Consider the following 14,000-nt stretch of genomic DNA (forward strand, 5'->3'; position numbering starts at 1 on the left):
ATGCCACCTCGTAAGACTCTCTGCAGGACAGTCCTGCAGGCAATCTGGAGTTGCTGAGAAGCCTAAATATTTCCAGCAATTGGTATAAAAAGATTTGAAAATATAACATGACAAACATGTCTTAGGAGTGAAGTTTAAGTCAACTTTGTTCTAAGCTAATATTCTATAGTAGTCAATTAAAACTTTGATAATCTAGTGGAGACTCTTTTCAGCTGATATACAGCAAAATACGTAAAAGAGCTGCTTTGGTTGATGCAGAAAGCTCAGCCCCATGTCAGTATTCCTGGAAATACAAGCTTCTAGCCAACAGTTTGCAAATCAAAGTTCTGTGCTTTCGGAAGACTGAATAATTGCATGGATATTTAGAATCTTACTATTGAAGGGTAATTAGTTCAATGTCTATCTTTGAAGAGAGTTTCTTCGACTACATGCAGTGTAACTCCTTCCAGGCAGCATCACTCAGGAGGTGTCTAGGCACTGAGTAAAGTCTGCCCGAGTTTTAACACTTGCAGTAAAGGGGAGGCACTTGCACTCTCCTGCAGCTTACTCTGTAGTTAAGCAGAGGCATTCCTTAAGCTTCTACTCTATGATAATTAGGCATCTTTCTGATTTAAAGAATGTCTTTTGGGATAACCAACTCGGTATTATATCTATCATGACTTCTGATGCTCACCTTTTAAGTTTCTTCAGTCCTTCCTTAAAACAGACTCTCTCTCCTGCTAGGTCTCCATTCTCCCACATGCATTCTGATTTGACAAAGTTGCCTTTTCAAAATTCCATCACCAGACATAGGTACAATTCTTTCACTACCTTCTGCCTCCCATTTCTATGTATGCATTTTTTAAGAAAGAAATTTGTTCCGAAAAGTCCTGGTCAGGGGCTTTTCTGGCTAATATTACGTTAAAATATATAAAGTAGTAATATCCATGAAACGAAAGAGCAGCTGTGTTAAGCCTGACAGTGACTCACTGTACAATGGAATGCTGACATTTAACATTATAATAAAAACTGGTATGTTGTTAAGATTGGCAGGCATTTTGTGTGTGTATGTGGAAAAAATAAGAACCTAGAACGGTGAAAGGAACATGGCAGAGGCCTGGTGTTTGAGCAATGAATAAAGTAAAAAGCCACATAACAAGGGAAAAGGACATCTCTTCAGTTGTGGAGATCTCACATTTGTTCAGCCCAAGGGGCTTTCAGTTTTGAAGAAACTGGTGGGGCAAACTGAAAGATCCCCTTTTCTAAATGGAGTATGACAAGAGGGATCCAGTGAGTGAGAGACATGAAGTAGTAGAGTGAAAGTGTGAGACACTTCAGACAGACCATTCCCATGGTGCCTCCTATGGGGCTGATTTCATGTTGGGGACCCTGGTTTCTGGGTAGAAAAATGGATGTGTATTAAAATTTATTTCACATAGATGTGGTGAGGGTGAGAGGGAAGACGTGTTTCAGGACAAGGCCATTCTGAGGGTTTCAGCATCACCACGACACCATGTTCTGGGCTGATGCCAAGAGATACTTCCAGCTTCGGCATCATCCTAAGTCACACACTGTAGATGGGCAGAGATGCTTCTCCTCCTCTCCAGTTTGTTCACCTCACTGGACAAGTTTAGTCTCTGAAGATTTTTCTTTCCTTTCCTCAAATACCATTAAAGGAGAACAGAAGTAGAGGATATTTTAGACAGGAAAAACAGCTGATGCAGGGTCAAATCTAGCTCTTCATTCTTGAAAACACAGTTGAAAATTCAGCACTGAGTTTGAATCCCATGAGAGTGAAGTCACCATGGGGACTGGGTGCAGGAGGACGGGGGACAGGAGGTTGTTTCTGCGTGTATGTCTGTGTCTGTATGTAACCAGACGTACACTGGCATGAGCAACTAAAGAATTCTATAGTTTCTCCAAAAGTGAAGGAGGGAAACCTAAAAACTGATGGTCTGGAAAGGTTATCCCTTTTGAAAAAATAACTAGTTCTATATCAACCTTTTTTGAGAGACCAAACTATTATGGAAAAATACGCAGTATTACTTTCCTAACCATTGATCAGAAAGAGCAAGCAATACTCACATCAACTGCTTATTTTAATGTCAAATGTTTATTTCTATGCCATAGTTGCCTCAGCACAATTTGTAAAAGAAAGGAATCCAAAAAATGAATTTTTGTTTAGTCAGGATATTTTCTCTGCAGTTATAAGAAAGAAAATAAACACCATGATACCAGAATCACCATTTCTTTCATATCATTCTAGTAAGTTGCATCTAAATATTTTCCTTGGTTGCCACTTTTTTTAGGATGGAGAAATATCCACAGGAAAAAATGTCTGAATTCATTAAAATAAACTTGGGATAGTCTTTGCCAGACTCTATCTAAAACATCTTTGTTTTGGTATGCTATATCACTAATTGCCATATTTTTATTATTTAATATAACAGGCATACTTTATTATATAAAACAAAGTGCACTAAAGATGAACAATGTTAGAAACAAACTGAAATTTGGTGTTTCCTAAATCTTCGGGTGATTAGATAGTAGCTGAAGCGTGGGTATACAAATTTCTTATTAATACAAATGCAACTCTCTTCTGTGATGAAAATGCACTTAGTAGCCTAGTACTTTTTGCTTTAGCAGATAGGGATCCAATACAACTGAAACAACCTGATAACAAATTAATTTTATTTTTCAATAAAAAGGAATGCTCTGGTTTCTTAACTGGCTCCTTGAGGAAGCCAGAAGATGGCATCTGCTCTTTAAATAGACTTCTCTTATCTGATTTGAGACACAAATCCACCAAGATTCTTACAGTGGAAGTAGGCACCACCCCTCAGATCACAAGGCCCCTAGGAAGAAGCCCTGTGGAAATCAGCCTGTGATGTGTGGTGGTGGGCCAGCACCTAGAAGACACGTGGTGGTTGTGCACATAAATCCCTTCAGCGGACTCAGTGGAAGGATGAGAATTCTGTAAGTTCATGCACATTTTATTGAGTAGTAATATAAAATGCTTTTTCTTTTTCATTGTTACAAGTGCATGCTTTGATTGCCAACATGTCAGAAGTCAAATTACAAAGGCAAGGCTTTAGGCTGTAGTGAATTACTTGGGCACTTATACAATTGTTAAAAAATATGAATGGACTTTTGTTGTTGTTGTTTTCAGAATGAACCAGTTGTAACCCGTAACTGATATACAAAGGGAAAAAAGTGAAAAAAGTACATATTTTGTGGCACATGACAGAACAGAACAAAATAACTAAACTGTTATGACATTAACAGTTACCATGCATTTAGAGTTTCACATGTAACTACAAACTGATTATAATTTCACAAGGTTTGCTAAACATGCTAACCATCTACATGTGCACTGACAAGCTTATGTTAAAAACTTTAAAGAATACTCTCCCCTTTAGATTTTTTCAAAGCTTTTTTTTGATTACAAAATTTCAAAGGCATTAAGCATTTTAGAGAATATAAAGTACGCCAGTATACATACATTTCCAGTATATGTCAGACCACTAAGCGCATTACAGTCCCATACAGGCCGATACAGCCATTTTTTTTTTTCTTAAAAAACATGCATAGGCAGATTTTTTTTTTTTTTTTTACAGAATATAGATGCTTTATCACTGTACTTAATATGGTGTCTTGTTCACTATACTTAAAAATGCACCACTCATAAATATTTAATTCAGCAAGCCACAACCAAGACTTGATTTTATCAACAAAAAACCCTAAATATAAACAGCAAAAAGATAGATGTAATTATTCCAGTTTTTTTTTAAAACTTAAAGAAAAGATATTCATTGCCGAATTAATAAGATAAGTGTTATATGGAAAGAAGGGCATTCAAGCACACTAAAGAAACCTGAGGTAAGCATAATCTGTACAAAATTAAACTGTCCTTTTTGGCATTTTAACAAATTTGCAACGTTCTTTTTTTTTCTTTTTCTTTTTTTTTTTTTTTTTTAAGACTGCCTAATTCAGTTTATAGCCATTGTCTGACAAGAGTAGCAAAACATTATCAATAAATAGTCCTTAGTTTGTACATCATTTTGTTAAAAATGTTTGATGTCATCCATTTTTAGTGCTGCGACTGTAAACGTACAATAGAGTAAGAAATTAGACAAAGTTTTTCATGTCCAGTAACAGAATAAAAGGCCTTTCATTAACCTATCTAGAAGTCCCCAACGCAGTAGGAAAACATGTTCATTCCCCTAACATTGCAGTATATACTAGCATTAGCTTTCTTTTTAAAATTTTTTTCTCTATAAGCATTTTTAAAAGGCATACCCCAAAGAGGTGTTTAATCACCACCCCCACCAAAATATAGTTTATTATCTCTCTCCCTCTTTTTTAATGATAGTGTAAACTGAATCCAATTCCTGGCCCCCAGAGCAAATAAGCTACTGTCAGAGGCAAGAACATCCAACTGCTGATATGCAGCAATCCCCATCATGCCCTGCAGCTCAAAAAAAAAAAAAAAAAAAAAAAAAAAGTGAACAGGAAGTGGTCACTGAATATTGCTGCTATTACTGCCATTGCTGTCCGTGCCGTTAGTCTCTGAGGTGAGAGCCTTGTTGATGGAGTTAAGGTTGGCGTCAGAGGGCATGGCATCTCTGCGAGGCGGCATCCTCTCATTAATTCGGTCTAAGCCCTTGGCTTCCTCGAAGCTAGTGATCTTATGTTGTGGTGAAAATCCTTTGATAGCTAAACAGAAAATCATTAAAAAGAGAAAAACAGGATTATCCAAAGGAAAACAAAAGGCACAGCTGTTGCAGCAGGTGATGTTAGAGATTTCTCAGTGAGAGGGAATCCTTCAGTGAAGAACAAAGTGACGGGACCTGCACACCACACAACAGACTCCTTACCATACTCGGAGGTAACCAAAGGTTTGAAAACAGCCAATGTCTCTTGCCAACCAAAATGTCCTCTTGAAGTTATTAAGATGTAAACATTTCTCCTGTCTTCATGAAAGTTTAGATCAAAGAAATTCAAAGTGGACACGTAAAGAGGAAAGCTGCTTTCAGGGACAAGCCTCTAGAACCAGCATCAACTGGCCACATCATTAGCATGATTACTGCATCAAACACCTTAACCTAGACAGGCTGCAGCATGTCCCTCTTTGTATTCTTCCATTGTGCTAGGTAATGGCAAATTCAGTGGAATCAGTATGTCTGCTATACCTAAAAACCTAGTAAAGGGCTTAAAGCAGGAGCTAAAAGGAGCTAGAAAAGGAATTAACCAGGGCATTTCCATGCCATCTCAGAATCCCAGAAAGAACTTCTTGACAAACAACTCAATGATGGCATGAAAAAAAATGAAATTAAAAACTCCTGCTTCTCCACTCAACTTTGGAAGCATGTGGAGTGAGTGACAAGGTAAGAGAAACTCAAAAAAAATCAAGGTAAGATCACTAGGTAGAAACGTATTATCTGCCCTTCAGCAGCGAACAGGTCAAACTGATGTTCATCTGGTATCCATTACTGCCTAAATGAAAGAAAAACTCAGTAGATCAACGTAGATGTAAGTGATGGTTAAATTATAACAAGGAAAAAATGCCTTTCACAATATTTAGCAAAAATGAATTGAACTGGTTTTGGTCCTATTCAATTAAAACACGGAATCTCAAAGTGGGAATGATACTTGATTTTTTAAAAAAGTAATCTTTAGTGTGCTACAGAGATAGGTAAGGCATTTGTACAAAAATCTTAATGATTTCTTCAGTGAGTACACCAACTGGTGAGCTGCAAATAAAACACATAAATGGGGAACCAATGACATCAGTTTGCTTTACTCCCTGTGAAGTGCAAGCCAGATATTTCAGGGCCAATCACCAATGCTCAATTGGGCTGCATCACCATGGCTGATTAAGGATAATTTCATGGTACCTTTATCCTCCCAATCTTATTTGGGGGAGAAAAAAAAAAAAAGGAAAGCAGTTTCAAGCTGAAACTTTACCAGTCACTCCTACGCAAATGTACAGTGCCTTTTATTAGTATAGATGAGATTCCTAAAAGATACACAGTCGTTTCAATACTCATTAAACGATAAGAAATAAGTTCCCCCCCTCTGCATTTTAAAGGTTAGCATAATGGTGATTAGTCAACTGTGAGAGGAATAAGATGGGGAAATGGGGAAAGACCAAGGCCCAAAGCAAAGCTTGTTAATTCTTCTCTAATTTAGTAATAAATTGCAAAATAATAGAGCTGTCTAACGAGCACCCACCCTGAAAACTAACTCAATTATTTTGAAGTACAAAAGAATGGCACAAAGTGGTACTCTACTGGTTTTTTTTTTTTTTCAGACTACTGTGAATATAATTTCATCAAAATTAACAGGTATAAAAGTTTGTCATCATTATCATTTATGAAATGATTTAATTAATTTAAATGATAAAAGTGAAATTTCTAGGTTTTAAAAGCCAATAGGGTAGGAGTGTCAAAATTAAAAATCTAGCGAGAACAATGGATACTTCTGGAATGGGGCTCCATTTCTAATCATTTTTGTCCATCCTGGTATGGAAGAATGTGCTCTGCTGTAGTTGCTGGTCAGACAATGGGTATTAGCAATTTACATTGGTAGTATACTTAACACAACACAGAGTCACAGAAACCACAGAAAACAGCCAAACTATCAACAAGAATGCACACTGCAGATTAGAATTTGCCAAGAGGAATAGAGAATTCCCACATAAATAGCAGTTTATTCACTGCTATTTAGGAAGCAGTTGTATTTTCTCTTACAGTGCTGTTGTTTCCCCTACCATATCCAAATCATGTAAAAATTGGAAGAGTCTGAAGTGGCACTTTTTATATCATATCAAAGGACCATATATGCACATAATTTTGAGAAAAACAAAAAAATTACCTTGCAAGAACAAAATACAACTGAAGAATTTTGTTTTAAAGGGGAACTTCAAATTATTATTTTTGAAATTTCCAAAGGATATGGTATGTATATTATTAACAACTATTTTGATTATGCACTTCTCTTATAACTATATATTTAAAAACCAGCCAAGTAAAAAGCAATTACTAAAGGGTCAACTCTACTGTCCTTGAGTAGTGCTAGGACACAGCTGGAGATGGACACTTCTTTACTTCCCCTGCAGCTCCTAGTACTGTGCCTGGCACAAAGCAGACACTCAGTATACATTCATCAATTGAGTGTTACTTGATACTTGCTATTCTTGTTATTGGCCACTTACATAGCCACTAGATGCTTTTGAACTTTTTATAATATTTAGATGGTGTTAATTCTCATACAAATACCAGTAGGTTAAAATTTGATTTAAGATTACCAGAACTGTTCATCTCATGTACAGCTGTCTCATGTTGGAATATTTTTTAGAGACATAAATTAATGTTGAACTACAACAAAGCACTATTTAAATGAACATTTTTTTCCTTTGGCTACAAACTTCTGAAGACTAGAATTAAGATGGCTATTTTTATTATCTTCAGTGCTGCCTGAAAGTGATTTGAGGGAGGGACATGGTTCAGCTCAAAGATTATTGTTTTATAAGCTAGTGGTCAAAACAGCTGCCATAACCCCCACCCCACATCATTCAAAATATATAATCCTTTTGTTTTCTGTGATTCTACTATTCATCATATACAAAAGTCAAACATAGCTTTAAGGGAAAGAAACAAACAAACAAACCATAGAAGGACATTTTCCCCTTTAAAGCAAGAACACTTTGGTTAATACTGAGCCACAACTGTTAGCTCAACACCCACACACTCTGTACAAGCTACAGCAAAAAAATGAATACACCCAGCAGAGCCCTTATCTGTTGCAGGTACAACAGAAAGGGGACTGGCCAATTTACCTTCATCAGCCTCAATAGCCTCAACAGTAGCTGAAGAGAAGAAAGGGGGTGCAAAATGAATGAGAAAAATGAGCAGAGGATTTTTTAACTCTAAGAACAAATCAGTGACCATCAAAGGAGCTAAGAGAACTAATGTTCCTGTAAGTGCTAGATTCTGGCACAGACAACAAAACAGAAATGCTAAAAAGAAAGAAAAAAAATGCCACAGAAATTATAAATTTAATTTATGAGCTGGATACACCTATCTGAATTAAATGCTTTGATTTTTGCCCACTAAATAAATAACAAACAATTAACCCTTTAGGAAAACACTTAGGAAAATTTCTTTTACATGGACTGAATTATAAGAGATTATGTAAATCTCAACTGTGCTTCTGACTCACACAGAATGCTATAAAACCTCTGCTATGCTTGGTGATTTAGTTTCAAAATGCCAGACAAAATGACGGAAGTTGAAGCAGTGCCACAGTATCAGTGGGCTCAAACTATTTAATATTAAATAGCACTATTTCCTAATGTGATGGAAAAGCAGGGGGATTCAAATTTAAAGAAAAAGAAAATCAGGGTGTGTAAGGAGATAATGCATGTGACTCTTTAAAGATAAACACATCGGGCATGATTAGATTTGGGGGTCGGTGGGTAGGAACAGTGTGAAGGAAAAATAAAAAAGGAAACGTATGATATAATCTGGACATCTTTTTCCAGCAAGCCCAATTATATTTTCTTTTCCTTAGTGGAATATCCTTTTTGGAAGTAAAATTCTTAAAATGTTACAAATCAAGTGGTAATGTGCCAGTAGTGGCAATAATTCTATCAGCATTTTAAAGAACAGGCAGCCTAAATACTGAATATACAGAAACAGCATATTTCAGAGGCAGAACTTGAAAAGCCCATTGCTCTATCAGCAATTTTTGTAATAAGGTTAGGGTCTAAACTTTCACTATGTAAATGTATGAGTCTTTCTATGTAATTAAGGTTAGTTTACACTTCCCTAATTAAATCTTAAAACTTCTCTGTACCTCCAAAATGTTTAATATTAAAATTCTACCCCTTGACTTTAATTTGCATTTTTCTTATAATTCAAGATTTTAAAACTACAGCAACTGCAAAATGTGCACTATAACTTACTTACAGTGGATTCTAGATTCCTTATGATAAAAATAGGGAATAGTTATCACCATGGAGAGAAAGTACATAGCAAAGCTGTAAGTAGTTTACCCTTTTAGACAAATTGAAGGGCATCAGGCAATACATTTTGGAGTTGTATCAATGTACGTGGTTTAAAATATACAGTAAGTTTTCAAACCCATATAGAAAGGTTTCAACCCATATGTCTTTTATGTGTATATGTGTGTGTGTGTAGGTTCAACATAGAAAAACACAAACCAATGGATTTAAAATAAAATAAAACTGAATAACCTAAGGAAAAACACAGGTGAAAATCTGGAAATGAAACAAAGAACTGGAAAAACTTAAGTAATGTAAGTTTAAAAGTAAAGCAAAACATTCAGAATCACACCAGCACTGACATATTAGAACTATGGTACTGCCCACTATTAAATGTTCGAAAGCAAATGTAGCCCACAATTTCTGATAATACACTTGCTGTGCCTTAAAATGTGCTTATCAGAAACTAGATTTCAGTCAGTTAGGTAGATGGTATATTTTGGACACGTAAATGATCCATTTATGCTAATGTTTTAGTAAGATATTTAATTTGGTAGAAATATTTTTATGTGTGTGTTTTTTTAAACTTGTTAAAATAATTCCTAGCTGTAAATTTAAAGGGGGCGTTTACTTCTCAATACTATGTATCTTCCTACCTTCACTTAAAAATTTTTGTCTTTTTGTAAAAACTCAAAAGACACTGATTTGGAATACATTCATCTGAAAATAAAGACAATTATTGGGATGCAGCCATGATGTGATCATTCAGCAATACTATATTCATGAAGTTGATCACTACTCTTCATGTAGAAGGTTATTAAATAACATAAATGAGAATAGTGAGTCTTCTAGATTGAAGGGCAGGGACAGAAAAGAAAATACAAAAAAGATTCAAGGAAAGATATAGGAAAATAAGCAAGAGGCTGAGAATGTTTTGAAAAATCTTACAGCATATTTTCATTTTCATTTTTTTTCTGTTAAAGCCTCATCTAATAGCAATTTCCTAGTGTTAAAATTGTAGTCTATGTAATGATAATAGCAGTTAAAATTGATAAAAAAAAAAGTAACAAAGGTGAAATAATTTATAGGACTGTGCTGCTAACATGGTAGCCACTAGCCCCCTGGCTTATTTAAATTAAATTTAATACAAATTAGATAAAAGAAAACATTTAATTTCTTGGTTATATTCCCTATATGCTCAACAGTCATATGTGCCTTCTGTATAGATACAGAAATTTCCACCATCACAAAAAGTTCTGTTGGATGGCACTAGTCTAGAAAGCTACACATTTTAACATAAAATCTGTATTGCAAAGGAAATGTTACTCTTTTTTTCAAAAATGTAGTTCTACTCAGTCTCTTGTTTTCAACTGATAAATCAGAGAAAAGACACATATGGCTTCCGATTTCCATTCAAGAGGATAATGAAATCATCTCCCTAAAATCTAGACTTCCAGGTATATTTTAGTTTTTGTGTGTATGTGTTAATCTCATAAATGAAATGGATAACCAGAATACTTATCAAAAATGTAATTAAAAAGGTGTTTTTGACAACGGAGTGGCTCAAAGTAGTCAAACCTATTGTGCATGTAGGCAACCTAAATGAGCTGTCCTGTAGCTAGGCTGAATACATGTAGATTCACATGGGAATGAGGGAATGGGGGAAAGGTGGAGTAGAGACCACATTCCAGAGAATGAGGGAGCTATTATGTTGGACATGACTGATCAAACTGATTGGGGTTTCAGCCCTTCTTCCAGCTGAGAAGAACTGAAGACCAAGACAGAGCTTAAATGAATGAATAAATCAGGGCTCTAATGACACAGCTGACTGTGATGCCCTGGCACACAGTCATACCCATCGGTCTGCTTACCGCTTTGTAGGGTTTGCTTCCCTCCAGAAAGTACTCCGCTGGGGAGCATGCCAGTCGGGGTCAAGCCTTTCAGCGTCAGCACACTCTCACTCTCTTCTCTGGAAGGCACAATGAGGGGTGGCATTAACCTTTAATTTCTTTTGTGCAAAAGAAGTGACTCAAAGGAAAAAAAAATGCATGTAAGAACCCACATTTCCTTCTATCTTGGCTCTCTGGATCTTTTTTTTTTTTTTTAAACATACTTTATTTTATTTATATACTTGTAATGTTCCATAAACGATTGCTACAATAAAGTTCACATTATCCAATTAGGGAGATTCAGTTTCTTTTGAGTATCGAAGATAGAGAAAACCATTTTGATTTTGTAATCAGGCATCTCAATGAAAAGTGTTTGTTGTGCATTCTGTATGTTAAAAGTGAGCCATAGTGAATGCTGATGTTAAGTTTTTCAGCCAAGGCTCAGCAAAAGTAAGAGGAAGTGACTTGATTTGACAGAATAAAAAAATAGAGCACATGGAGATTGAAAAAAAATCTGATTTGTGGATTAGGGAATCAGGAATTACATTCAGTGGACTTTTAGAAGTTAAGGAATTTAGTAATTTAGATGTTACATGAAAAACACATAAAATAATGGCAAGTAGCCAATAAACCTACTGGCAAAATTTCCCCCCTTTTTTTTTTTTTTTCAGTCACTTTCCCTACTGATTTGCTAATATAAAATTATTTTCTTACTCAGCATGACAATTGTTTTACAATCAGTTTTAAGTACACCATTATTTCAATTATATTTATTAATTACTTGATACTATTAATCATTTTGAATTGTTAAATCCTCATAATTAAATAACCATGACTAAATAACCACTCACTCTTCCACATAGTGATATTGCAATCCTACATAACCAGAAAAAAGTCTTTAAAATACAAATTGTATATATACACACATACACATACACACACATATATTTGTGTTTACTTACACACACACACACACACACAGGAAGAGAGTTTAGTATGTAGAATTATCTACTCCAAATTTTTATGAAGGTGTCTCACATGACTCAAACAGAATTCCTGAACTTTTCCCCAAACCTGCTACTATGACAATCTGTTTTCAACTCAGAAATTAGCAATTCCATCTTTTAGTTACTTAAGAGTAAAGGATCACTCTTTAACTCTTTTTATCCTAATTCTATATCCATTATATCAGCAAATATTGAGGGCTCTGCCCTCAAAATATTTCTAGTTTAACCAGTTCTCACAAAGCTACTACCTCGTCTCTTTTGACAACAGCTTTGTTGAGATATAAACTTGGCATAGAATTAACCTAAAGTGTTAGGATTCAATCAATGGTCTTGAATATATTCACAGAGATGTACAGCCATCACCATAATCAATTTTAGAACATTCTCATTACCCCCAAAAGAAATTTCATACCTATTGAGCAGTCACTCCCTATTTCCTTCAGCCCTGTATCACTTCCAGTCACTTTCTGTAGATTTGTTTCTCTTGGACATTTCATATAAATAAAATCATACAAAATACAGCCTTCTGTGACTTCCCTCTTTTGCTCACCACCAGTATCACCTACCTGGATTGCAGGAGCCTTCCAAATAGTCTCTCTGCTCTATCCCAGTCACACTCTTCCCCGCTCCTCCCAGAGCTGTTCTCAGTATGGCAGCCAGGGTGAGGCTTTTCATACCTATGCCAAATCCTGTCACTTGTGTATTCAGAACTCTCTAATGGCTTCTCCTCTGCTGATGGGTCAAAGGGAGGTTTCACAAAGGCCTTAAAATAAACTAGCTACCCCACACTCTCCTGTTCGCACCCATCTCTTGGTCTACATTTCCTACGTCCACTTTCCTTAGACATACCCAGCACACTCCACCGAGGGGCGCTGCACTTTTTTGTCATCCTCCTCCCGTGGCATCTGTGTGGCTCACTCCCACTCTGCCTTCTAATCTTTGCTCCAATATTGCCTTCTAAGCAAGGACTTCCTTAGGAACGCCATTTAAAATAATAATCCCTTTTTCTACTCCTCCCTTTGCCTATTTTATCTAAGGCACTTATCACCCCAGAAAAACGATATGGTGTGTTTACTTCCTTACTTCAGGTCTCCTGCCCACTCCATTCCCCTCCCGCCGACCCCGCCCCTCTGCACCCCCCAGCTAGACAAGCCTCATGAGAGCAGGGGTTCTTGTCTGCTTTAATCACTGCTGCATCCACAGCACCCAGACTAGAACAGTACCTGGTACACAGCTCACATTTCAAAAGTATTTGCTAAAAATAAAACAGTAAAAGTTGAATGGAGAATGGAAATGTTAATCCATATTTTAGATTTCTGTATCCTCTACTGCAAAGTTTACTTAAAAATAATAGGTTTGGCCGGGCGCGGTGGCTCACGCCTGTAATCCCAGCACTTTGGGAGGCCGAGGTGGGTGGATCACGAGGTCAGGAGATCGAGACCATCCTGGCTAACACAGTGAAACCCCATCTGTAGTAAAAATGCAAAAAATTAGCCAGGCGTGGCGGCGGTCTCCTGTAGTCCCAGCTACTCGGGAGGCTGAGGCAGCAGAATCGTGTGAACCCGGGAGGCGGAGCTTGCAGTGAGCCGAGATCGCGCCACTGCACTCCAGCTTGGGCGACTGAGCGAGACTCCGTCTCAAAACAAACAAACAAACAAACAAAAAGTAGGTTTGATGGCTGGGCGCGGTGGCTCATGCCTGTAATCCCAGCACTTGAGGAAGCCCAGGCGGGCGGATTACGAGGTCAGGAGATCGTGACCATCCTGGCTAACACAGTGAAACCCCGTCTCTACTAAAGACTACAAAAAATTAGCCGGGCGTGGTGGCCGGCGCCTATGGTACCAGCTACTCGGGAGGCTGAGGCAGGACAATGGCGTGAACCCAGGAGGCGGAGGTTGCAGTGAGCCGAGATTGTGTCACTGCACTCCAGCCTGGGATACAGAACAAGACTCCGTCTCAAAAAATAAACATAAAATAAAATAATAATAATAATAATAATAGGTTTGAAATAATTATTGTTTATTTTCATGCAGGTGTTTCAAACTTTTTAAGCTTCTGTGGTCTGTCAAACCACTAGAGGTCCCATGAAGAAATATATTGAATGACAATATGATTTGG

At 36.8% G+C, this 14,000-nt stretch overlaps 1 protein-coding gene across 4 annotated transcripts in view; it reads right to left on the bottom strand.

Moving 5' to 3' along the window:
- Positions 1-2,073: 2,073 nt before the first annotated feature.
- The window catches only part of PPP3CA (protein phosphatase 3 catalytic subunit alpha), a 330,349-nt gene continuing 318,422 nt past the window's right edge, over positions 2,074-14,000 (bottom strand). For 3 of the 4 annotated variants that reach the window (XM_073017515.1, XM_007999394.3, XM_073017514.1), the window contains exons 12-14: positions 10,858-10,955; positions 7,820-7,849; positions 2,074-4,695 (exon numbers count right to left, since the gene is read on the bottom strand). In XM_073017515.1, coding sequence (XP_072873616.1) covers positions 4,499-4,695; positions 7,820-7,849; positions 10,858-10,955 — 325 coding nt within the window. In that variant the 3' untranslated portion in view covers positions 2,074-4,498. The remainder of the gene's footprint in view (positions 4,696-7,819; positions 7,850-10,857; positions 10,956-14,000) is intronic. The other variant, XM_007999395.3, reaches the window with a different exon arrangement.

Source organism: Chlorocebus sabaeus, chromosome 7, assembly GCF_047675955.1.
Source record: "Chlorocebus sabaeus isolate Y175 chromosome 7, mChlSab1.0.hap1, whole genome shotgun sequence".
Taxonomy (NCBI): domain Eukaryota; kingdom Metazoa; phylum Chordata; class Mammalia; order Primates; family Cercopithecidae; genus Chlorocebus; species Chlorocebus sabaeus.